This window comes from Cornus florida, unplaced genomic scaffold (assembly GCF_030987335.1).
Source record: "Cornus florida cultivar Cherokee Brave unplaced genomic scaffold, ASM3098733v1 CherokeeBrave_3.0.0_Hap2_Chr09, whole genome shotgun sequence".
Taxonomy (NCBI): domain Eukaryota; kingdom Viridiplantae; phylum Streptophyta; class Magnoliopsida; order Cornales; family Cornaceae; genus Cornus; species Cornus florida.
The window spans coordinates 78,676,312-78,701,626 of record NW_026775579.1 but is presented as its reverse complement, the minus strand read 5'-3'; the positions used below and the strand labels follow the sequence as shown (position 1 = coordinate 78,701,626).

Sequence of the window (25,315 nt, the reverse complement as noted above, 5' to 3'; positions counted from 1 at the left end):
AGTGGCAGAGTTCTCAAAAGGAGAAACTTGAGTTAGTTCACACAGATGTTTGGGGGCCAACCATTGTTTCATCCATTGGCGGAAAATCCTACTTCGTGACTTTCATTGATGATCACACGAGGAAGATATGGGTTTATTTTTGAAGCACAAATCTGAGGTATTTGATGTGTTCAAGAAGTGGAAGGCCATGGTGGAGAATGAGACAGGTTTGAAGATCAAGAGGTTGAAATCAGACAATGGTGGTGAATATGAAGACACTGGGTTCAAGAAGTTCTGTTTTGATAATGTGATCAGATTAGAGAAACGGGGTAGCAGAACGGATGAATCGAACATTGACAAAAAGAGCCAGAAGCATACGCATACATTCGGCTCTACCCAAACAGTTTTGGGTAGAAGCGGTTAATACAGCATCCTACCTAATAAATCGTGGACCATCGGTGCTTTTGGAGTATTGAATACCAGAAGAGGTATGGAGTGGCAAAGAGGTAAATCTTTCATGGTTGAAAGTTTTTGGTTGTATTGCATATGCGCATATTAGTGACCATGCTAGAGGAAAGCTCAACCCTAAGTCACTAAAATGCATTTTCGTTGGGTATGGCGGAGATGAATTTGGTTATCGATTCTGGGATAATCGGAACAAGAAAATCATTAGAAGTAGAGATGTGATTTTTAACGAGAAGGTGATGTACAAGGATAGAGATGCAGCACAGTTATCTAGTCTTGTACAGAGTAAGCCTGAGTTTGTTGAGTTGGATGATGATCCAGAGAGCATTGATGCAGAGCAGACAGATGAGGGTTCTTGGCCAGAACTCATAGAGCATAGTTATAACGACCCACTCCACTACATGGTATGATATTATCCGCTTTGAGCTTGAGCCCGCACGGTTTTGCTCTTGGGCTTCACCCCAAAAGGCCTCATACCATTCACTCAGTTCTTAGCATTGTTGCAGCAGAGGGGTTGTACCTTGAGCAATTAGATATCAAAACTGCTTTCCTCCATAGTGACCTTGAGGAGGAGATTTACATGCAACAACCAGAGGGTTTCTCAGTCAAAGGGAAAGAGAAACTAGTGTGCAAGTTGAAGAAAAGCTTATATGGTTTGAAGCAAGCCCCGAGGCAATGGTACAAGAAGTTTGATGGTTTTATGAAGCGACATGGCTACAACAAGTACAATGCTGACCATTGCTGCTACTTCAAGAGGTTCAAGTCAAGTTTCATTATCCTTTTTATGTTGATGACATGTTAGTGGCAAGTTCTAATTTTGAAGAAATCAACAAATTGAAGAAGCAGTTGTCTAGTGAATTCGAGATGAAAGATCTTGGTGCAGCGAAGCAGATTCTTGGGATGAGGATTAGCAGAGACAAACAGAAAGGTACTTTACAGTTGTCTCAGGCTGAGTACGTTGAACGGGTTCTGAAGAGGTTCAACATGAATAATGCTAAGGCGTGAGTACTCCCTTAGCTAATCACTTCCGATTATCTCAAGATCAGTGTCCGAAGACAGAGGATGAGAAAATTTTCATGGCTAAAATTCTATATGCCTCAGCCATTGGAAGTTTGATGTATGCCATGGTGTGCATAAGACCAGACATTGCATATGCAATGGGAGCAGTAAGCAGGTTCATGAAGGATCCGGGCAAGCTACACTGGGAAGCAGTAAAGTGGATATTGAGATATCTACGGGGTACCACAGATAGATGCCTATGTTTCAAAAGGGGCGAAGTGAAGCTACGTAGCTATGTAGATTCAGACTTTGTTGGCGAGGTGGACCACAGAAGAAGTACTACCGGGTATGTGTTCATGGTGGGTACAATTGCAGTTAGTTGGGTTTCGCAAATACAGAAGATTGTAGCGTTATCTACTACAGAGGCAGAGTATATGGCGATGACAGAGGCTAGCAAGGAGATGATTTGGTTACAAGGTTTGTTAACAGAGTCGGGATTCAAACAGGTGAAGAATGTTTTGCACAGTGATAGTCAGAGTGCGATACATCTGGCAAAGAATTCAACATTTCATTCAAGGACCAAGCATATAGGATTTCGGTATCACTTTATCAGATCTTTGTTAGAAGATGAGGTGTTGACACTTGAGAAAATACTTGGCACCAAGAATCCGACTGACATGTTGGCCAAGACAGTGACCATAGAGAAACTGAAGTTGTGCGCAACTTCAGTCGGTCTTCTAGCTTGAAGATAGAGTGAAGCGCACCGACATGCATAGGACATGCATGAGAAGAAGATGGAATGGGTTTACAAGTGCTCCGGCCTCCAAGTGGGAGATTGTTGTGGTTTTGTGGAGTCTGATTAAGTGAAAATTTTTTAGGAAGATTTAATTATATGGAAACTTTAAGAGTACTGAATTTTAGGGAAAATTCAGTTTCCTAATCTGTTAGGGAAAATTCAGTTTCCTAATCTGATTTGACTTCCTTATTGGTTTAAGGAAAATTCAGTTTCCTGATTTGATTTGATTTAATTTCCTTATTGGTTTTGGATTTTACAAAAGGCAAGTTCTTGTAGGACAAGTTTGGGACTCTATAAATAGGGGTAAAAGTTAGAGATAAATGTATACCAATATAAAATAGAGCAATTGAGAGAGATTGAGAGAGAATTCTCCTTATAATTCTTCATCTTTTTCATAGTGAATTTGTTCGGTGTGCTACATGGACGTAGCCCTAAGTTTTGGGTGAACCATGTATATCTTGTGTGTTTTGTGGGTGAATTTTTTTCTTTGTGATTGCTGGATTATTCCTCGAACAACGTGCGTTGTTATTTTGCTTTTCCGCCACAACAACTGGAATCAAATTCGGTTGATTGTGTAGTGCAACTCTAACAACAACTTCAGATTATTGTGTTTTTGTCAAAAAATTGCAGATAATGATTTTATTATTCTCATACTCTATGTAAATGACATGCTCATTGTTAGTCAGAACATGAATAAAATCAACAAGTTGAAGAAAGAGTTGAACGAGTCTTTTGCAATGAAAGACTTGGGACAAGCAAAACAGATTATTGGCTTGAAGATTACCCGTGATAAGAAGGTTAAGAGGTTGTGGCTATCACAAGAAAAAATATGTTGAAAAAGTGTTTGGAAGGTTCAACATTGACAAAGCAAAATCAGTTGGAACTCATCTTGCTAACCAGTACAAACTTTCTTCTAAACAGAGTCCTTTTACTGAAAGAGAGAATAAATGGAAAGAGTTCCTTATTATAGATACCTCATTTTTTTTCCCTCCCCTTTCAATACACCAACCTTCCAAACCCCGAGAAGGAACGACGTCTCCATCTCCTGAGACCATTTATCCAATAGGGCCTACATACGACAGAAAATTGAAAAGAGACAACCGGACCGTCCGATTGGATATAGGACTTCACCATCACACTTACAACATCATATAACCCCACAAAACACTTCGATCGACCACATTACACCCTACCCTGAACCCGATCACCAATTTCGTAGAAAGGGCAAAATGAGCATTTTACACTACAACCTCCCGATTGTCAAATAGACAAACAAACTTCACAATTGAGTCCAGAGCAACCCAAAACCGTGTGGTACATTTCTCTTTGAGGTCTATACCCTTTTCTATCACCTACTTAGACCAAAACCCTTGGTGGGGCCCGAACAGTCAACTTCAAGTTTGACTTTTCACACCGATGGTCAAAGTCACACATGAACCTTACCATTGTGCTCAAAAGATCCAAAAACCTTAAAAAAGCACTTTAAATATTGCCTACCTTCTAGCTCGACTCCATATCTGACCAAGTTTTTACAGTAGGGATTAAACAGTCAATTCTAAGGTTTGACTTTTCCTCATAAAGGAAAAAAGGACAAACGGACATCAATATTGGACTTAGATGGTCCAAACACCCTAGAAACCATTATAATATTGGCTATGTTCTGGTCTAGGGCCACTTTGACCTAATTTCCATTCACAGGGGCAAAATAGACAAATCAACATTCTGCAGGAGATTTATAAGTTCATAAAAGGAGAACATATGACACATCAGCTATTTGAGGTCAGTGGCCAATCAAACTCCGGTCAAGGTGTAGGTTTAGGGGGAAGTTGCTAGAGTTGAGACGATCATCCTCTTCGTTAATCTATGCTTACACTCTACACCGGTGAGATCACATATCTCTATCGTTAATATTCACCCTTATTTTGGGTGACGTTTCATTTTGTTGTTGTTGTTGTTATTTGAGGGTTTTGATTTCCCTCGAAGAATATATGATTTGCTAGTTAAGTTAGAGAAGAATAGTTGTAACTCCATTATTTTCATTGTGGAAGTATTTCTCGAAGTTGGCATGTGGTTTTTCACCCTTCAATTTGAGGGGTTTTCCACGTATATCCTGGTGTTCATCATGTGAATGATTTTATTTATTGTTTACTATCTCTGCTTTATATTTGTTAATCTTAGAAGTTTGCACACTGAAGGGAAATTTTCAGTTATGGGTATTTCGCATTTGGCTTGGGTATTATGTTTGTTACATTGCCTTGTGTTTATTATGGGTTGAAAAGGTTGTTTTTTTTTTTTTTTTTTTTTTTTTTTTTTTTTTAAACATGTAACCTCAAAGTCACCCTCGACAAGATTTGTATGACTAGTCGAGAACAAAACTATGATATTCTAGAACCTAAGAGCACATGAACCCTTGGACTTGGGAAAATTAGATTGTTTGTTTAAACAAAAATAAAGTAAAATAAAAAAGGGCTTATAATAGATATTTGCAAATTATCTTTAAAATATGTTCTAATTTTTTCTTGTTTTCATGTCTCTAGTTCTCCATTTTTGTAAGAGTAGAAATAGCATTCTCCCCATTCTCAATCTACTCTTCCTCTTTCAAAGGTGAATTAATCTAGTACCAAAAGATCAAACTTTAACATATTGAAGTCATTAGAACTCTCTTCTTTTCTACCTATGGAAATTATTAATCTAATACTTTGTTTCAAATTAAATGTCTAAATTTTTATTTTTGATTGTCTCAAAATTAATGTCACATTTAAAAAATCAAAGTACTATATTTTATAACATTACTAATTTAACATTCTTACATTGAACTTATAAAAGAAACCATCACATCTTGTGAATATACCATAAACATATTTGGTAATTAATTCACTATCAATATAATAAAAAATATTAAAATCCATGCTCTCAAAAAGTTAAATTTTCAAAAAATGACATTTAATTTGAGACAATAGTTAGATCCAAAATTAATAATTTATTGAATTATAAATGGGTATTGACAATGATCAATTTGATCTAATAATAATAATTTGGCCTGACATAATATAATATATAAATGTCATAACATATAATGTAATGCTATATTATAAGACAAACACCATATTTTATAAAATAAAAAAATAAAATAAAAAAGACTTTTTCAAACAATTCTGAATTATTACAGTATTAATTGAAAATTTCATAACAAATAAAAGAAAAAAAACGAAGGTGATGTACTATGGTTTATACTTTCTACATGGAAGCTGATATGGAAAACAACCATGTGTGTTTTACCGTATTTGACCACACAAACTTTAAAAAGCTTCGCCGTTTCAGTCCGAGTACAAGATCTAACAGTGGTTTTAGTTTTTGTCATTTTGAGAGTGCGGCTGTCAAATGTTGTTTGATTTCTGTCATTCAGAATCAATTCATGACTCACACTTTTCAAAAAAAAAAAAAAAAAACAGAAAAATTCATGACTCACACACGTCATCAACCCCTCTTATTTTCTCTCTCTTCGATAATGATAAGGAAAAAAAAAAAAAAATTGATCTTTTTGACCGCCTCCATCTGGTTTCTCCCTACCCTACCCTACCCTACCCTACCGTTTTTCCTCCACTGACTGGATATGCAATCTCTCTCCTTTGAGGTAAGACCTATCTGCAATCTCTCTCTCTAGATTAATATTATTATTTTCAATTGTTCGTGTAAATTTCTCTCTCTTAATTGGTGAAGATCTGTTCTTTTTGATGGATGAAACTTGCTAGGGTTGTCCTCCTCCTAGGACCAACCAGTCATGGCTATGTCCAGCTTTTGCCGTCAAAAGGGGGTGCGTTTTCTTCTCTTTAAGCAATTTGCAAGTTCTCTCTAGATTAATATTATTATTTTCAATTTTTTGTGTAAATTTCTCTCTTAATTGGTATAGATCTGTTCTTTTTGATGGATGAAACTTGCTAGGGTTTTCCTCCTCCTAGGACCAACCAGTCATGGCTATGTACAGCTTTTGCTATCAAAAGGGGGTGCGTTTTCTTCTCTTTAAGCAACTTGCAAGTTCTCTCTAGATTATTATTATTATTTTCAATTTTTGTGTAAATTTCTCTCTTAATTGGTAAAGATCTGTTCTTTTTGATAGATGAAACTTGCTAGGGTTTTCCTCCTCCTAGAACCAACCAGTCATGGCTATGTCCCCCTTTTGCCATCAAAAGGGGGTGTGTTTTCTTCTCTTTAAGCAATTTGCAAGTTCTCTCTAGATTATTATTATCATTTTCAATTTTTTGTGTAAATTTCTCTCTTAATTGGTAAAGATCTGTTCTTTTTTACGGATGAAACTTGCTAGGGTTTTCCTCCTCCTAGAGCCAACCAGTCATGGCTATGTCCAGCTTTTGCCATCAAAAGGGGGTGCGTTTTCTTCTCTTTAAGCAATTTGCAAGTTCTGATGGTGTTAGATCTTTGATGATAGAATAATTGTTCATATGAAATTTCAGCAGCAAATATAAAAATATTGGTCCTGCAATTTTTATGTCTTTTCTAGCTTTGTCTCAACTTTTGTATGTTTGTTTGATATATATATATATTGCCCTCTAATTTTTGAACCGTTCAAACTAACAGCGGCTGTGGATCGAGAAATTATTGCATCTGTATAATGGCACAGCATACTCTACCATTCTTGTTATATGACTTGGTTGAAATTCATTGCTTTGCTTGGGTTGCAGTTGAGAATATTTTTGCTTATGCCTCTACGAGTACGTTTTTCTTCTCTCTTATATATCTATATTATATAATATTATTCGTCTTGAAGAGTTTGTTATAGTTAATTACTTGATTTTTGCAAGAATTAAAGATTACCTGTTTTTGTTGTATTTGATTTCCTTACAGACTCTAGTTTTTTTCTTTTCTCGGTTATTGTTATTGTTATTTTTTAAATTATTATATTTACTTATTTATTTATGTAAATTGCTTGTGGTTGTTGTAACTTGTAGATGTCTTGAGACCAAAACTTCTGGGTATGTACATACAATCTTTGTGTATGTACACACCATCTTTGTTTTCTCTGCGAGCATAGACAACATGTGTTTATGCATTTACCCTGTGAGAATCCATTGGCAAATAAACTTGTTCAAACAAGTTGGCTGTCAATTCTAATAAACGATGGCGCAACTGATTTTTTACTGAAATGGAGTGCCAAAAACTTCCGTTTGGGAAACATACGAAGTAGAAGATATTCCATTATGACTTAAGGATAGAAGATAACCCACTCCATCCCTATCTATTGCCATTCATTTCTTCATCTTCAAATGAAAGAGAAAAATATAGAAACTCTTTCCTATCAGGTTGGGGAGGAACTAGGAAGATCATAATTAGAGTTTGATAGAAAAGCAAGGGTATGGGCTCGTGTAAGTAGGAAACAAAAAATATCTATTCTAGTTCTATCATCAGCTATGGGTTCAAATCTAAGAGAAATTCTCGAGAGAGACCCGTGATCCCCAAAAGAGGAGAACTGTATCTTATCCTTTACTATTGGCAAAGGGAATTTTGTCCTACCAAAGGATCTTTTATTTTCTCACCCATAGATAACACTACCAACAAAAGGATGGTACTTGCCTCTCTAGTTCTACTTGCTCTGTATTCTTACCAAATAATAACATCCTATGGCAAACTGGCACCACCGGACGAACTCTGCACGAGGCAATTTGAAGGTTCACATAGATACGGCTATGATTTGAACATAGTATAATAGTGAATCCGACTAAGCATGAAGAAATTATTTTAAGCAAAAGAATAAAATATACCCTATTCCGTCCCTCCCTTGGCTTTCTTTTCCTTTCTGAATGAAGGAAAAAGAAAATTAGGTAAGAACTATTTCCTACGGATGATTGCATGCTTGCTCATGCTTAAGGACACATATTCCCGCTTACCAGTTAACCAAATGTTTTTCATTTATTTTACATTTTCAATAAATAAAACGATTCATTCTAATTCTCTACCTGGTAAGTGCAATATGGTGTGCTTGAATATTGACATTGTATTTTGTCCTATAAAGGGGGTTTCTACTACGTGCCACACTTCTTGCTCTCCTCTCTTTATTCTCAGGAAATAATAAGATCAACCTTTGCCAAGTTGAACATCATCTAGAGACCTAAAAGATGCAAGAAGGGCCCACATCATTCTTAGCCACAAGAAAATGAAACAAATTGTCATTTTATACCCTTCATAAAACACTGCCCGAATAGGCAAGGCTTCTTCTATCACTTAGATACCATTGCAGTTTTCATGATCAATAACATCTTTTCAAATTGAAGTTGGGTCCTAAAAGAAGCAAAGATGAAAACTAAAAATATCAAGAGCATTTTGCTAATGCCAACACAGAGAGAGAGAGAGAGAGACTCTGCAACAACTTTCACCATTGAGTATCTATACTCCATGGTGAAAGCTTTTGATATTTTTGGCAAAATCTATCAACTTATCAAATCTTGTCTGCACTTTAAGTTGTAGCAGAGTCTCCAGAATTTCGTTGAAATCTGGAAGATTGGGTCCTTCATCGCTTTGTCTTACCTGGGTTATTTCATTCGTGCAATACAACGCCAGGTTTGTGATCTTGATAGCGTCACTTATACTGCACCCTGTTTTGATAATTTGTTGGTTGACGGCATGCCCTTTCTTGTGAACCTCTTCTTCTGCCCAATGCGGTATCACTAAATTTTTTATTGAGAGGGATTCTCCCTCTCTTCGGATCCTTAGAACGTCATCTCTTTTCATTATCAACTGGAGTATTACTACTCCAAAACTGTAAACATCATATTCTTTCTTTGCTTCATAGCCTGCCAACAAAAATAGGAAGAAAAACAATTGTTAGTTCGAAAAAGGAAATATGGAGCAGTAGATATATTATTACTTGAAACTTGGAAGGCAAAAAAAGAAGATAAAAGATAATTTAAGTCTTATAATTGACCCAAAAAAAAGCCAAAAACATACCCCCTAAAAGATATAGAAATATCTTTTCAGATGTATGATGTGGGCATATTTGTAAGTTCAATATTGAATCCTTGCACACACACATGCACCCACTCTAAGCAAGTTTAACAATGTTGCTCAGGAGGCCTCACATCAGCTTTGCAAATTTGCAAGCCTCCCTATGCTTTCTCTCTCTCACACACACCCCCGCGCACACAACACATGATTATCTTAGTTTCATATTAGCAACATTCCTTTTTAGCAAAACAAACTAGAATAATCAATCTACCAAAACCAGTTTCAATGATGTAGTAGCAATGACTATGTAAGGATAACGAACAACTACTGTCGCCATTGTCACTTCTCAGTTTGTTAAAAGAATCATAGATTTTGTCAAGAATCTTGAAAAAAATGAATATATGTTGCACACTACACTGAAGCTAGAAGTGAATATATATTTACCTGATGGTTGAGCAGAAGGAGCTATATATCCAACGGTATATGCCCGCAGCGTCTCTTGCACCGTCGTTAGAGTACCAAAATCAGAAATCTTTGGCTCGCCATCCTGGTCATTGAAATAAGGGTGTCAGAAGAACCAGGAGCAAACATAAAATTCAGACTTCAGCAGTATATTAAATCGATTATGTCCATTTTAAAACTCACTCAATTCATATATGTTTCAATCTTTATAAAAGAAGCTAAAGGAGAAACACTTCCTTGGAAGAATTTCTGATCATAAAATTCAGACTTCAGCAGTATATTAAATTGATTATGTCCATTTTAAAACTCACTCAATTCATATAAGTTTCAATCTTTATAAAAGAAGCTAAATGAGAAACACTTCCTTGGAAGAATTTCTGATTGCTATTTTGTGGGGCATCTATGTTTGTGAGGATCCTAACAAATTATGAATTCCAACGGTAACAACAACAACAACTGCTGTGTAGGGGTAAAATTTGAAAGAGTTAAAGAGGGAGATGCCATCATTGAAACGAGAATTTTTTTATTCCTCACCTGTCCCAGTAAAATATTTTCTGGTTTTAAGTCTCCATAGACCAGCCCAGGGAAGTCTCCATTGACCACACTAGGGGAGTAGTTGTGGATGTATCGCAGAGCACTGGCTATTCCTCTGAGGACCTTGAGGATCCCCGGCCAGTCTAACCCTGCAGACAAATTTAAACACAGTACAATAATTATGAGCAGCAACCCCTCTTCAAATGTAATATGCTATTGCTCAACTCAGAATGTATTCTATTATTACCTGACTGGTGCTGTTTTAGAGTGCCACCAGCCATGTATTCGTAGACCAGATAGAGCTTCCTTTCCCTTCTGTTTGCACAAGACCCTATGAGCTCGATGATGTTGGGGTGCTGGAGTGTAATAAGCCAATTGGTTTCGGCCTGAAATAAAAAAATAATATTAAAAATTTTGAAACAAACAAAAGATAAGTAAATAAACCTCAAGATTTGCACAATGGGTGAAATGGTTCCATGCCAGGTATTTGGACAATGCTAATTTCTGGTCTGTTCTACCTAAACCTCAAGATTTCGTGGTTTGGAAGCAAAGTTATGGAAGTCAGAGAGTTCTTAAAGGGCAATGTCACATACAATCTGGGTAATGGTAATTCTTTCATAATGAATCTGCCAGAGACGTCTTTCAATACCATCAATCAGCTTGTGAAATGGTTTTTGCAGAACTCTACAGGACAGAACCACAAATCCAAGATGCAAAAGTGCCTCTTCTCTGTTTTTCTTTGGATAATTTGGGTTGAAAGAAACTCTGCTTTTCATAATGGATTTAGAGACACTGCCATTTCTGTAGTGTGGGTAGTGCAACACTTTTTGTCATTAGATTTATCAGATATGTTATGTTTGGTGTGTTTGTTATTGGAAATTGATACTTCCTTCCATTTTTGTAAGGGGAGGGATGCGTAATCAGATATCCAATGCTAAATTAGATAAGTGCTCTCTCCTTGCCAAACAGGGTTGGAGATTGAGGATTGGGGAAGACAGTTTAAAACACCAATGGGCCAGTGGCTTCAAAGGGAGGTCAAGGTTTTTAGTACCAATAAAAAAAGGAAGACAGTTTAAAGGATAAATATTTTTCATTCTCATTTTATTTATTTTTTGGTTCTAGTACCAATTAAAAAAAAAAAAAATAGAAAAAAGAAAAAGAAAAAAAGGAAGACAGTTTAAAGCATAAATATTTTTCATTCTCATTTTATTTTATTTTATTTATTTATTTCTTCTTCTTGCAGCTCCAAAGAAAAGCTCTATGTGGCATGGAGGAGAGTGTGCGCGCTAGCAAAAGTAGCACGGAGATTATTAAACAAGGGATTAGATGGGGGTTTTCAAGGAGGATAAACATGGGCCACAGTAATGATTTACTTATTAAACCAATCTGGTAATAGAATCAGATTGTGTTATCACAAATAAGAAATAAGGTGGTGTGTGTGATTCATTCAATGTTATAGAATGAGAGCAAATAAGGTTTCTGAATTAGATAAGTAAATTATATTGGGGAAAAGATACATATTCATTCTATGGTTATCAAGGACCGAGGTAGCAAACCCGCCATTGTGCCCATAGAGAGTCCCATTGTTCAGTGCTAGTCGGCGCATTAGAGACTTTAATGGCTATATCACGTTGCTCCAGTCCCTGTATAACCATCCTTCCCTTATAAACTGAACCAAACGCTCCCTCCCCTAGTTTACTTGCTGGTAGATAATCACTGAAGTTCTTCACATCTTCCTCGGAAAATCTATAATGAACCATTTCCTGTAAAATAAAAATTGATATTAATGAAGGAAACCTAATTCAAAAAGAAGCAATAAAATAGAGATCAATTTTGGAATTATTACAGATTGAATTAAATAAATAATAACTAAATAAAATAGAGAGAGAGAGAGAGAAATAAATAAAAATAATAATAATACTAAAGAAAAATAGAGCACGTCGCAGTTTCAACAATCCTCCTCTCTCTCTCTCTTACGCGCAGTCACTTCTGCTCATCTATTTCACCACTTTGCTATCGAGAAGCTACGCACAAGGAGTCTCTACCAATAATTCATGTTTATTCAAAATGATTTTGGAAATCATGCTTTAAAAATCGATTTGAAAGTTAACAATACACACACAAATCAGCGGAAATACTTACAAATCTCGTTCAGATGTTTGTGAGGAACAGTCTCTCGATGCCGTTCGCCGGAGAAAGAGAAATGAAGCAACGCCGACGGAATTTTGGGAAAAGGGTTTTACAGTTCTGTGTTTAGGGCAAGAATGGTGCTTGGGCCTTGTTTGTTGGGGTTTTGTTTGGGTTTTGCCCACTTGTACATTTCTTATATCTATATATGGAATTGGTTCAATTAAAAAAATTGGTCCAAATTGTCTGTGTCTGAACTGGGCCGGTGATTTTAAAGCTTGGGCCGAGATGGTTTTTTTGTTCAGACTTTGCTTCGGGAATTCAATAGAAATAGAATTATTTATTTATTATTTATTATTATTTTTTCCAATAGAAATAGAATTAAAGAAAGGAGAAGAAGACTTTGATTCTGAAATTCAGTGACGAAAGACAATGACATATAGTCTGTACTTTAGTATTTTCAAATCATCACTAAAAATAAATTTATAATTCATCATTAAAAATAAATAAATATTTTAATAAAATAAATTATTAATTAAAAATACATAGTTATCATTATTAAAATATATAATTAATTACAGTAATACCTCTTAAGATTTGTCTTAATTACAGTCCAATTTATAAGTTATCTTCTTTTTGAAGAATGACACTATTAGTTTTATATTAAATTTTGGCAGTGAAATGTCTACATTACTCTTCAATATTTAATTAATATATGATGAAAAAATATTAGAATGAAAAATGACTAAAATGCCCATCCTAGAAAACCCAACCACCACAACTCTCTCTGTCGTTTCTCTCTCTAACCTTTCAACTCCTCCATCACCACTCTCTAACCTCTGTTATGTAACCCTAGCCTTATTTTCAACCGACAGAATCTCTCTATACCCTAACCCTTAGATCATGACAAACCCTCTCGAAATCCGACTGACTGACGACGACGACCAGCACCATCGACCATTGTCGACGATCAAATTGGCAGCGATGATCTTGACGTCTTGGCCAAGGTGATCATGGCTTTGGTGTTGAAGAGATCATGGCCGTTGATATGATGAAAATGATCATCCCGATTGCCCGCATAGGTGGTCTCCTCGAGCTCTCGATGAACCTCTCCTGTCATCTCGTTGGAAGCATTTTCTCAAGACCAAGGCATGTTTTTGCGAAATCGTTCCACAGCTCAGAGAACTCCAATGAGAATGAAGTAGCAGTTGGGGAATTCTCAAGCACGACAATTAGGAATTCCTCTTAGAATCAACAAAGCTGCCTAGCAAGTTAAACCCAAGTTTGGTTTGGTATGTTCTTCACCAAAACCAGGTGTGTGACCCCAAATGCCTCATGGGTTTCTTCGATTGGTCTCGTTACTAAATGGGTATCCCTCAATTCTTGCGATTTTACTCTACAATTTGTATTTATTTACTAATACAAATTGAGTTATTGATCGAATGATGGAAAGCGATAAGCCCGTTTCGGCAATTTTGGATTCAATTGTTACTTGTTATGCGAATCTTGTGTTTATAATGGGGGTAATGGTTGGGGTTCTAGAGAGGTGAAAGCCGAAGTGGGTTTATAGAGAGATAAACATGTGATCATATAGGTATAATTTATGTGTGGAGAGCATTTAGCATAAGGTCTAAAGCAAGAAAATGCAAAAAAGAGAATGGGAGAATCTTCCTTGATCGTCGCCATCATAGGATTCTCACCACCATGTCTGTTGTGTGTCGCCAGGATCTCGTTGCCTTGTCTACGTTGGAATTGCGTCACCACAATGTCGTCGTCGCTGCTAGTCGCCGAACAAGATCTTGTCGACGTCAGAATCGCTTCACCATCATGCCAACACCACTGCTAGTCAATGTTGCCAGAGCATCGTCATCGTTGCTGGAGCCCGAGAGAGAGAGAGTTGCAGAAGTATATGGGTATCTCGTTGAAAGGATAGAGTTTAGGCTTTATTAACTAATCGTTTGATATGGATTAATTGCTTAGAGTGAGTGAATGTAAGTCACTAGTTCCGGTGAATTTAGCATCTGAAATGATGAGTCTTGAATCAATGAAGGTAAATTCAAATTCGATGGAAGTTGTAAAGGGACTGATTGGAGATTGATTTTAGACTTGGTGGGTAGAGAGAGATGGGGAAGATGAGGGTATTTTTGTCCTAAAATTTTTGTTTTAATTAAAAAATTCGAGTAATTCAAAAGTCGAAGGGTAATAACGTCATTTTAATTTGTGTCAGAGCCGGCAGAGTGTCTTGTTAACTTTATTAAGTTTATGAAATCTGAAGGGTTTCATTATTTAAAAAGGGATTAAATTGTATATGACTGTAATTAAGACAAATTTTATGAAGTGTCATTGTAATTAACCTTAAAATATAAGTTATTACACATCAAAGCATAGCAGCAGAGCAAATCCCCCAAGGTTAGGGGTGATATAGCAGCAGAGCAAAGTATACTGGTGCAACTCCTCCTCCTCCTCCTCCTTATTCTTTTTATTTTCAATACCGGCACTCATACTCTCTCAATATCTTTTTCTTTAAAATACTTAAGAAAATCGTTAAATATGTTTTTCTTTTAAAATATACGTTTTTTGGATGATCACCCAAAAGCTTGTCGCTAATCAAAAAGTTGAAGTAATGTCGCCTTATTTAAGTTTTTTTGAGTTTCCATCCGTAAATATACGTCCATATTGCTTTCCAAAATGAAAGAACTTCTCTTATGTTGGTCGTTGTCCATGGAGGCAAGAATAGAGTTTCTTTCTCCGCACCTCCCCAATGAAAATAGAGCCCTCTCTGTTTTTATTTCAATGGGTTGCGTTTTTTTCTTCTTTTTTTATTTTTTTTTTTATTTTGGAGTTCGAGTCTTTTGAGTTTCGGTTAATTTTGTTTCCCTTTATTTGTTTATTTATAATAATTTCAGTCTTGCTTGGCTTTTGTTTCTTGCCTATCAATCAATTGCGAAGTTTTCAAGATTGTTTTTTTAGCATTGTGTCCTTGCAGAGTCTCTGTTTTTATCATTGTTAAAGTCTATTTTTGGTTTATTTATAATTCTGTATGCAATGATTAATATGGGTTTGATTTTTATTTACTATGGTTATATATAGATTTTACTGTATATGTAAGGTTATGGGTTTGATTAATGCTCTCTTTATAAGTTTTTGGGTTTTACGCAATCTTTCTTTTTCTATAATGGTAGTGTACGTGCAAATAGAGTAATGGGTTTGATATTTCTTTACTATGGGATTATATAGTTTTTACATTGAATTGATTTTTCTGGAAAGTTACATGAGTAATTGAATTTGTTTCTTCAGTTCTCTCCTTTTAATTTTATTCTTAATTGGTTTTCTTATCTTCTATTTATAAATTGCTGAGGTATATTAAGCACACAAGGAAGTCGAGCTTTCTTCTCTAGGAACGGGTATGCCTATAACCAAACACGATTTGATTTTATTTATTGGCATCATCTTTGTCTTGCAAATTTATTGATTATTAACTGACATGAACATATTTTTATTTCTTGCTGCAGTATGATGAATCGTTACGATTGTTTTGTATGATTTTCATTTCTTAACAATATCTAAACTAAATTTGAATATTTGTATAGACTTCTGGAGATTGATTTAACTTTTATATACATCAACATTTATGCTTCTGAATTGTCTTTCTTATGCCTTGTTTATGAACTGTATTGTTTGTTTCATATTTTTTTCTATTCCTTCGAGCTTATAGAGTCTTCAATTTGAATCATGGTGCACAAGACCAAGGCACATCATCCCCTCCACTGGAGGGGATCCGGATTGTTTGTCTATATTGATTTTCGAACCTTAAACTCTCACTCTATGAGATTGAGGAAATACTTGGGGCTTGCTTGGTTTGTCATTCGGAAAATAGTTTTCTGTTTCGACTTAATGGTACAAAAACCCTGCTTAGTTTAGTTTTTTTAAAACTATTTTTTAAAAATTCAATTATAATAAGGCATGTGTTCAGCGTTCGATAATTAGTTTTCTATTTTTTTGAGTTATTGAGAATTGTTTTATGAGTGACAAATGCCCATGATAACTTCGAATTTTCCATTTTAAAGTTTTATGTTTTTTTTTTTTTTATTATTATTATTATTTGAACTTTGTTGTGAATTGGTATGGATCGCTTACGTAAGCCTATTTGTTCTGTTTTCTCAAGCTAGTTCTCAATAACTAAAAAAAATAGATTAGAGACTATTTAATGGTACTTCCTCACTTTCGAAAGTGATGATCAGGTACAAGTCTTAGAGGGAAAAAATGAATAATAATAATAAAGTAAATTTCAAAATTTGACAATCAAACAAAATTTTGGATTATTTTCAGTTATCAGAAAATAGAAAACTTGTATGAAAAACTAAACCAAACAAGCCTTTAACTTTCAATATCACCTCCACCCCATCAGGGCATATATGACATCAATCAATACGTTTTCCCAGGGCATTTGTAACACCACCCATATAGGCTCACTGGTATTTGAGCAATTATTCTGAAACTCATTATATCATCAAACTAACACTACAACACTTTGTTTGATTTGATTCCAAATTCAAAGCAATGCTCACTGTACCCTACTAATTCATCTGCCATTACTTTATCAGGACCATGAATATGGTCAGTGCCATCACCTATTTGAAAGACAATACCGGTATTTACAATCTTTACTTCATTGATCATTTATGCTTTTGAGTTTATAAACTGTATTGTTTGTTTCGTATTTTTTTCTATTCCTTTGAGCTTATGGAGTCTTCAATTTGAATCATGTTTTTAAATGTTTCTAGGCATGGAATCTATGCCTCAAATCTTGGAATTTTTAGGAAATGTTTAATGCTTTTAAGTTGATTTGCATGAACGTTGGTTGAATTATTTTAGACGTCTATTTCTCTCAAGTCCTCTATCAGTGTTATCACTTGCTTCTCCCAACCTATGTTTGGAAAAGAAAGCAACGGAAAATAAAATTGTTTCATGTAGTTTCAATGTAGGACATATTTGTCTTTTTTCATGGTTTCATATGAAAATTTAACTGTATATATTGGTACTGACCATGTGTGCCACCATACTTTAATGAAATAGGTCCAACTATGGAAATGCTCAGAGAGTATAATCTCAGAAAATACTCCCCCGGGGAATTAGAAGATTTGACCCGTAATTTTAGTGAAGCAAACTTGATTGGAGATACCCAATTCGGCAAAGTGTATCGAGGAAAGACTCAGCAAGGTCAGGATGAAGATTTAGGATACTTTCCTATAGGCCAGGATGAACACCGTTCCCAATTGGCGGTAGAAACAGTACTTCATTAGTTTAGTGTTTGTGAAATTTCAATTTTGAAATTTGATGGTTATAGATGTTGTTACTGTCATTATTGAATGTTGTGTTTCAATTTTCCCAGAAAGAATGCATTTTTCTAATGGAGTCGAGGGTAAACCATCATCCGAGTCTGGTTAAACTTTTGGGATATTGCTGCGAAGATAGTCTATTGGGTGTTGTTTATGACCTTAATCTCATGGACACAGTGCACAACCTCATTGATAAAGGTATTACATATTTTCTTTCTTCGATTAATCTGTTACAACTTGACTTTTCTAATCATACATCAATCTGTTGAGCATGCACGTCATGTTTTCAGTTTATGTTGGGGATAGAGAGGGAATATGAATCATACAAATTGACAAATATAATTACAAGACCAACTGATTTTCCATATTAGTGTTTGGTGATAACATTTACCACTTTGGCTTGCTATACTGAATCTTAAATCTGCTCCTAAACTAATTATTTTAGTAAATCATTGTTTAGTTTTCCCCTTGTTGGATAATCTCTCTCTCTCTCTCTCTCTGTGTAAATTATTTTCTTCTTTGACTAAGAAAATATTTTTCTTTGAGTAATTTAAATTCTGTCTTGTTTTGGACGTACCGCATTTAGTATCGAGTGTAGCTGCCATCACATGCAGGGATATGGTTGATAATTAAGATACACTTCTTTAAAATTGATTAGTATGCTATTTACTAAAAGAGTTTTGTTTTTTTGGGTGAACGCAGATGGCTTTTCCTGGCTCCACAGAATCAAGGTGGCAATTGATATTGCACGTCTGCTCGAGTTTTTGCATTATCATCATAAACCGCAATACCTAGTTCGCGATATTAGTCCTGCACATATAATGGTTGATCAGGTTAGATATGGGAGTCCATGTACTTAGTGCACTTAGCTTTTCAGTAATTTTGTTCTGGAGAATTTTTTAATAAGAATTAAACATGGTATTATGTTATGCTTAAACTCAGGATTACAATCCAGTACTATTCGATTTTGGTATGCTAGCTGGTGGGGTTTTTGGTGATGAGCAACCAATCGCAAATAAGTTCGTGCTTGGAGCGCTAGGCTATGGTGATCCCATCATTATGAATTTCGGTATGTCAACTTAATGTTGTATTTATAATCTATTCCAAGCCTAGAGTTCATTGCCTAGGCCCTAGGTCACCAGTGCACTTCTTAATTGTGAGTGTTTTTTTTTCTGTTTTCCCAACTGGTATATAATGCTATATAAATTGTGGGCAAACGGGGAATGTCAAGTGAAAATATCAACCCAAACAGATGAGTAAATCATTATGATTACTCATAAAAGCATCCTTGACCTCTCTTTTTTTGGGAATCCATGGTGCTTATTGTGGGAGGAAACTTGTGTGCAAAAAACCGTAATCCTAATATCATACTATTGTTACGTGGTTCGCTTTATGAATCATATGACATAGTATCAAAACCTCCCTTGTTGCATACATGTGGTATGAATCATAATGGTGAAGATTGAAGTAAATCGATGGTGCAAAGGAATTGTTAAATCCTAAAATAAGTAATTAATTTGAATTCATTTTGGCTATGAAAGGTCATTTGTTGTTGCTTGTGGAAGAGAGGTGGAAAAAAAGGAAAAATTATTGATGATGTTAAACAAGAAGAAGAGAGAGTGCCCCTTGGTTGAGAGAGAGATGGTGGTTGTGATTTTTGCTCTAATAAAAGATGGTCTTCTTCATTCTGGGTGCAACTTACTTGTTGCATACAAGAATATTCTTTGATCTTGTCATTTTCATCTCAATTTCATGCTTCCATAAAGTTTGAGATTCTAAATCAGATCATATGCGTTCATTTATTTGGTGAAAAGCATATTCTCCCCCTCCCCCTGTTTTTCTTTCATGAACTGGATTGGGTTGTTTCCATTTGTTTCTAACTTCAAGGAGATCCATATTGTTACCATATTTATATATTTTCATTGATCTTAAACTTAAATTTTTTGGATGTAAACCTTAGCCCTACACGTTTATTTATCAGGTTAGTGCTTGATTTGTGTCAGGATGTCAATGACATGCTCCAATTCAGTTTGAATCCACACAATAGAGACTTCGTTTCAATAATCAACAAATTCATCGGTTGACTTATCCAATGAATGTATCGAAAGCATAACCACATATTGGAGATCATATACAATAAATCTGTAAAGATTATTTTACCTCTAATGAAGTATCAAATAGTTCTTAGGACCACTTGTACTATATAACTTATAGATGAGAGGATCTTCAAATCTAACAGAGCTAGAACGGTCCCTTCTGAAAAATACTTGAATAAAATTTTGATGTAGGACAAGAATGGCAAGAAAGTCAAAACAGTGATGGAACACTTCAGTGGGGCATGAATAGAAGTGGAAACTAAAATATGTGTTTTATATAATACATATATAACTGGAAGTTAGGTGTGTGTGTAAAGATATAGTATATAAATGTAATAAGTGTAGTGAGTGGTCAATGGAGTGTAATATTTATATATAAAGTATGCAAGTGTGATTAGTGGAGTGTAATATTTATCTATAAAGTATGCAAGTGATGATTGGAGTGGTTAGTGGAATAATCTGTGGAGTTGTTGATTCCTGTAACTTCACCTATAAATATGTGTGTACTTGAAGGGCAAAGGGGCACTTATCAAATGAAATAAACATCAGATCAGTTATGTATTCTTTGAACATTTGTTCTGCAAATATCTGTATTCCCTTTGTGAGGATTATATCTATCTTTAAAGCTTCCGCTACTTCAGTTGGTATCACAGCCTTGAGTTACCTTGGTCTGATGTTAAATGATTGTTTCGGTAGCAACCACTTTGTTGACGAAGTTCGCAGAGTGCAAGCCCCTTGGGCAGCCATGCATACTCAAGAACAATGATTTAGACAAATCGCTAGTCTTGAGAGTGGTGGCAACCAGGTTCGTAATTCTGTTCGGGTTCGTGCTGGAGATTTTCCTTGCGGTCAAGTATTGGTTATGGTCCTGTAAATCCACGTAGGCCTCCAGCCTATGCGGATTATTCCAATGACAAAGAATTCAGAGTCAAAGGAGTTGCGATGGGGCTACGTGATCGATGTAGGCGCGACAACCGTAGATGTCCGGATAATCATGAATTTCAAATGAAACTTAATCTACTCAGTTTTAATGGAAATCTTTATGTTGAGGATATCTTGGACTGTTTGAATCAGGTTGAACAGTTCTTTAAGTATTTTGACGTACCTGAAGAAAAGCAGGTTTCGCTTGTAGCATTCAAGCTTAAGAGAGGTGCTTCTACTTGGGAGCAGACACAAAGCAACCATAGGAGACAGGGAAAACATGTCCGAACATGGCACAAGATGAAGAAATTATTGTTGGCTAGATTTCTTCCACCAGATGATGAACAAATCCCACATCACCGGTTCCAAAATTGCTCGCAGCAGTCTCAGTCTGTTAGTGAGTATATTGATGACTCCGACAGATTGAATGAACGCAATAAAATCTTAAAGTGGGTAAGCCAACAAATAGATTCCTAATTTTTGTTACTTATCAAACAGCAGCTAAAGTAACTTAGAACCCTTGCTATTTGGTATGAACATGAGAATTGAATATTTTTTTTTCAGTAAAGAATAAGGAATGTATCTCTTTCTATGAAGTGATCATTCTTTTATATGTTTATTGTTGTTGTTGATATCATTGTTATTATTGTTATTGTCAGTGTCAGTGTCAACTCCATTCTTGCTAGATGGTATATATCTTGAATGAATTGATTTTAGTTTCTAGAAAGATGAGAATCTTCAAATGGTATTCTTATCGTATGATTGTATCTTTTGCATGAAAAACTACATTGATTGGGTGATTCTAGCCATTCATTTATTTATTTATTATAATTTCTACGGAGCAAAGCCACTCTTGAGACAGTCTTCAAGAATAAGTATCTCACGCATATCTTCGCGTTGAAATTTTGCAAATTCTGTTTAATGGAATTAGTAATTAGTTGTGCCCACCAAATGAAAAAAAGAAAAAAGATAAACAGAAATATAAGAAGAATTTGGTAGATGTATGTTCTAGTTGCTTTGTTTTTTTTTTTTTGCTTCTACTAGCTCCGTCTTTGGGCATCTTTTTAGTTGTGTGATTAATTTTTTTTTATTTAATAAAAATCCTTCAACAGGTGAATGGGAGATGGTACAGGACATCTTCTCGTTTGGCTCTGTGCTTTTGGAGCTCATATCCAAAAGACCCTATACACTATTGGGCTAAAGCAGAATGCATTTGGAGCAAGCCGAAGAAATCATTATTTGGCTGCCCTCTTGAAGAAGTTCTCTCTCGTGCACAAAAGCTTTGAAGAAGATTTGGGGCTCAGTCAACACGATGGATATAAAATTACTGACCTGGCAAAAATTACTGACCTGGCAATGCGCAGTGTGCGAGACTTGGGCGTACGTCCATCAATGAAGGAAGCTGTTCAAACCTTGGAGAGTTTACATGCCGTTTGTCATCATGGTAACCGGGGTTATTAATCTGATGCTCTGTAGGTGAATAATGATGGTGCTTTCTATTGCTAGAAAATTCAGTTACCTTGTTACTGTAATATAGTGTCCTCCAAGCTCTAATGTCTTTAGTCTGGAAAACTCAGTCATTTCAACAAGCTTTTGTGTTACATTTACCTACTTGAATCTAATTTTTCTTTCCCTTTACGAGTCTTGACTGATATTTATGTATTCTTTTGCTTCCCTATTATGTAATCTGCTCTGATTTAACTCAAGGTACCTTCTTTTGCATTTTTTACGTCTGACCCTTAGCGGGAGTCTCTAGCGCTGTGGTATACCATTTTTTTTTTTTTTTTTTTTTTCTGATAAATAAAATTTTATTAAAAACGTTCATAAGGAGAGCAGATCCCAAGAAAGTACAAAAGACCACAAAGTCAACAAGCCTTCAAGGAGGCCAAAAAGTCAACAATCTCCTCTAATGATTTATGATCTCTCTCTGAAACCCAACAAAAAAGAGTGGAAAGAATAGAGAATTTAAGCCCCGAAATTGATGTTTTTCCTTCAAAATATCTCCTATTCCTTTCAAGCTAAATACACCACCACACACAAAGCGGCGTAGCCCTCCACGCATCCTGACTATGAGCCCCTCACAGGGCAACCTCTCCACGCCTCAATCAACCCACTAGCGGATCCTGGCATAGCCCAAGAAAACCTAAATAAGCCAAGCATCAAATCCCAACACTATCTAGCCAAAGAGCAATGAATGAGAAGGTGATCCATTGATTCCTCATCCCGAAGACACATATAACAACGATTGAACACTACCTGGCTCCTCATTCTTAAATTATCATGGGTTAAGATCCTACCCAGAACCAAAGTCCACACAAAGAAAGCCACCTTGAGAAGAGCCTTAGAACGCCAAACAGACTTCCAAGGAAAACGAACTCTATGATCAAATGAGAGACACCTGAAGAAAGACCTCATCTCAAAACGCCCCTGGGAGTTTGCAACCCAAGACCAACAATCCGAATCCTCCTCCATAATCCTTTGGCGATACAACAACTCCAAGAAACGAATGGCCTTCTCGATCTCCCAATCCTGAAAGAAACGCCTGAATCGAACATCCCAAATAAGTCTCCTATTATCAAGATAATAACAGTTAACCACCATAGCCTGCCTATCTGAAGCAATCTTGTAAAGCTGAGGAAAAGCGAGAGCGAGAGGAACATCTCCACACCACACATCCTCCCCAAAACAAATCCTCCTCCCATCTCTAAGACAAAACCGAATGTGCTTGGAAAATTCATCCCAACCCTTCCGAATAAATTTCCACACCCCCACTCCCCGAGGATCTCTAACTTCCAATGAACACCACCCTCATCTCATCTTCCCAAAACGACAAGCCACAACCTTCCTCCAAAGCGAATGTCTCTTCACACCAAACCTCCACAACCATTTCCTAAAGAGGGCCTTATTAAAAGGCACCAATCTACAGAGACCCAACCCACCATTCCGAATTGGCCTACAAACTTGATCCCATCACACCAAATGAAACTTAAACTCTTCACCTCTACCACCTCACAGAAAATTACGCTGCAACTCTCCGCAACTGAAGAGGGAATTTGAAAAAGAGAGATAAAATAAGTGAGAAGGTAAGAGAGGGTGCTCTTAATCAGAGTGACCCTGCTGCTCTTGGAAAGATACTACTTCTTCCAACCAGCCAACCTTCTCTCAAATCTATCCACCACTGGGTCCCAAATCCCCACACACCTCGAAGGAGCACCCAGAGGCAAACCTAAGTAAGAAATGGGAAATGAACCAGTACGACAACTAAGAATGTCAGCAAAAGTCTCAATCTCAGGGACCTCCCTAACCGGCACCAAAACACTCTTACCCACATTCATCTTGAGGCCGGAGACAACTTGGAACCAAATCAAAACACATCTCAGATATCTAATCTGGGACATATTCACATAACAAAGAACTAAAGTGTCATCAGCAAACATCAAATGAGAGATCTCCAACTGAAAAACAGCATCCCTGCCAACCCAAAAGCCCCTCAAAAGACCTAATTCAATAGCCCTTCTCATCAATCTACTAAGGGCCTCCATCACAAACAAGAATAAGAATGGTGACAAGGATAAAAAAACGAGCATGTTGAGAATATGAGAGCCGTCCGTTTTTGAGCATGTTGTGCATGGACAGCTCTGATATGGCTGGTGCAGGGGCATACAAAATATCTTCTCTTCATTGTATGAAAAAGACTTTTTATATATTGATTAGTACAATATAATAATACCTGTTATAAATTGACATGTTCAAAAACATATATTGAGAATATGAATTCAAAGATCCAATTAACATAGAACAAAATATTTACAACACGAACCCTCGAAAGAAATTAATATTAATTGATTATAATCATATACAATAAAATAAAATAGATGAGATAAAATGTGTTGAACAGTTTTAAAGTCGATATTTTCTCCTCGTTTGTATGCACAATATTATTAAATACAATCCAAGTGCTCATAGGGATTGTATCTCTTCCATTACTTCTTTTATAATCCAGGTGTTCTCGTCGTACACGAAGAAAATGATCTATAATTGTTATTAAATTAACAAATTGGGCATGGTTTAATGATCAATTTGATCTAATAATAGTCTTATCCAACATAATATAATATGATGAGTTAAATGCAGAAAACCTTCTTATAACATAGGTTTATACACAATGCACCCTTCCTTTTTAAACTTTTCGACAAAATAGTCATTTTATATGACCTGTATTTTTACTTAGGATAAACTATGTGGAAATGAGGTTTGGACTTGTTACACTTTGATGAGAAAAATTGAATCAACCTCCCTTGAGGTATGTTAAAATTACAGTCAACCCCAACTTTTTAGACAACATTTTCAAAATACCAAAAATGCCCTTCAATTAAAAGGTTTACTTTTTCATTCATATTAAATATTGTAAAGATTATATATATATTAAGAAATATATGTAGTCTATCACTCCGGCCGATTACCAAGGCTTCCCCGCCGCTGCTCATGACGACGACGTCACCGTCGAACGCACCTCATATACCCTCGAAACCGACACGAACGTACCAACAACTCCTCTGCAACCACCCCCTCTCCTCTGCCGTCGTCACCACCTCTCTCCTTTGCCACCTATTCAGCCCCACCACCGCCGCCTCAAATCTCCT

The 25,315-nt window shown here is 35.9% G+C and overlaps 3 protein-coding genes across 22 annotated transcripts; 2 read left to right on the top strand and 1 right to left on the bottom strand.

The window, feature by feature from the left end:
- Positions 1-5,682: 5,682 nt before the first annotated feature.
- LOC132274506 (uncharacterized) lies at positions 5,683-11,760 on the top strand. Of its 12 annotated transcripts, none has more exons than XM_059775782.1 (7): positions 5,690-5,873; positions 5,992-6,053; positions 6,199-6,243; positions 6,561-6,622; positions 6,833-6,966; positions 11,159-11,229; positions 11,433-11,760. In XM_059775782.1, exons 2-7 carry the CDS (start codon positions 6,021-6,023, stop codon positions 11,580-11,582), a joined length of 495 nt encoding a protein of 164 aa, XP_059631765.1. In that variant the 5' UTR covers positions 5,690-5,873; positions 5,992-6,020; the 3' UTR covers positions 11,583-11,760. The 12 variants fall into 12 exon arrangements, with proteins under 12 accessions (XP_059631767.1, XP_059631765.1, XP_059631764.1 ...); XM_059775781.1 differs by having other exon boundaries at positions 5,691-5,873; positions 5,960-6,053; XM_059775787.1 differs by having other exon boundaries at positions 5,711-5,873; positions 6,182-6,243.
- A 1,068-nt stretch (positions 11,761-12,828) lies between these two features.
- Positions 12,829-22,309, top strand: LOC132274504 (probable serine/threonine-protein kinase PBL22). Of its 9 annotated transcripts, none has more exons than XR_009470453.1 (8): positions 12,831-13,630; positions 14,042-15,720; positions 17,393-17,607; positions 17,709-17,853; positions 18,358-18,488; positions 18,598-18,724; positions 20,448-21,125; positions 21,785-22,309. XR_009470453.1 is itself a non-coding variant. In XM_059775780.1 (6 exons), the coding sequence occupies exons 1-6, from the start codon at positions 16,925-16,927 to the stop codon at positions 21,871-21,873; spliced, it is 750 nt and encodes a 249-aa protein (XP_059631763.1). In that variant the 5' UTR covers positions 15,734-16,924; the 3' UTR covers positions 21,874-22,309. The 9 variants fall into 9 exon arrangements, 1 of the variants encoding a protein (XP_059631763.1); XR_009470452.1 differs by having other exon boundaries at positions 12,831-13,685; XR_009470454.1 differs by lacking the exon at positions 14,042-15,720 and having other exon boundaries at positions 12,829-13,630.
- A 535-nt stretch (positions 22,310-22,844) lies between these two features.
- LOC132272921 (uncharacterized) lies at positions 22,845-24,214 on the bottom strand. The gene is made up of 3 exons (XM_059773986.1): positions 23,821-24,214; positions 23,634-23,712; positions 22,845-23,376 (listed from the first exon to the last, which is right to left on the bottom strand). The coding sequence occupies exons 1-3, from the start codon at positions 24,212-24,214 to the stop codon at positions 22,845-22,847; spliced, it is 1,005 nt and encodes a 334-aa protein (XP_059629969.1).
- Between the last annotated feature and the right edge of the window lie 1,101 nt (positions 24,215-25,315).

Coding starts and splice junctions, on each gene's coding strand:
- LOC132274506 (XM_059775782.1), top strand. CDS start 6,021: ATGGCTATGTCCAGCTTTTGCCGTCAAAAGGGG. Junction 6,054..6,198: donor GCTTTTGCCGTCAAAAGGGG/GTGCGTTTTCTT, acceptor TCCTCCTCCTAG/GACCAACCAGTCATGGCTAT. Junction 6,244..6,560: donor GCTTTTGCTATCAAAAGGGG/GTGCGTTTTCTT, acceptor GAAACTTGCTAG/GGTTTTCCTCCTCCTAGAGC.
- LOC132274504 (XM_059775780.1), top strand. CDS start 16,925: ATGAATATGGTCAGTGCCATCACCTATTTGAAAGACAATACCG. Junction 16,968..17,392: donor CTATTTGAAAGACAATACCG/GTATTTACAATC, acceptor TTAATGAAATAG/GTCCAACTATGGAAATGCTC. Junction 18,489..18,597: donor CACATATAATGGTTGATCAG/GTTAGATATGGG, acceptor GCTTAAACTCAG/GATTACAATCCAGTACTATT.
- LOC132272921 (XM_059773986.1), bottom strand. CDS start 24,214: ATGGAGGCCCTTAGTAGATTGATGAGAAGGGCTATTGAATTAGGTCTT. Junction 23,713..23,820: donor ATTTGAGAGAAGGTTGGCTG/GTTGGAAGAAGT, acceptor TTCCCTCTTCAG/TTGCGGAGAGTTGCAGCGTA. Junction 23,377..23,633: donor ATTTGGTGTGATGGGATCAA/GTTTGTAGGCCA, acceptor GTTTTGTCTTAG/AGATGGGAGGAGGATTTGTT.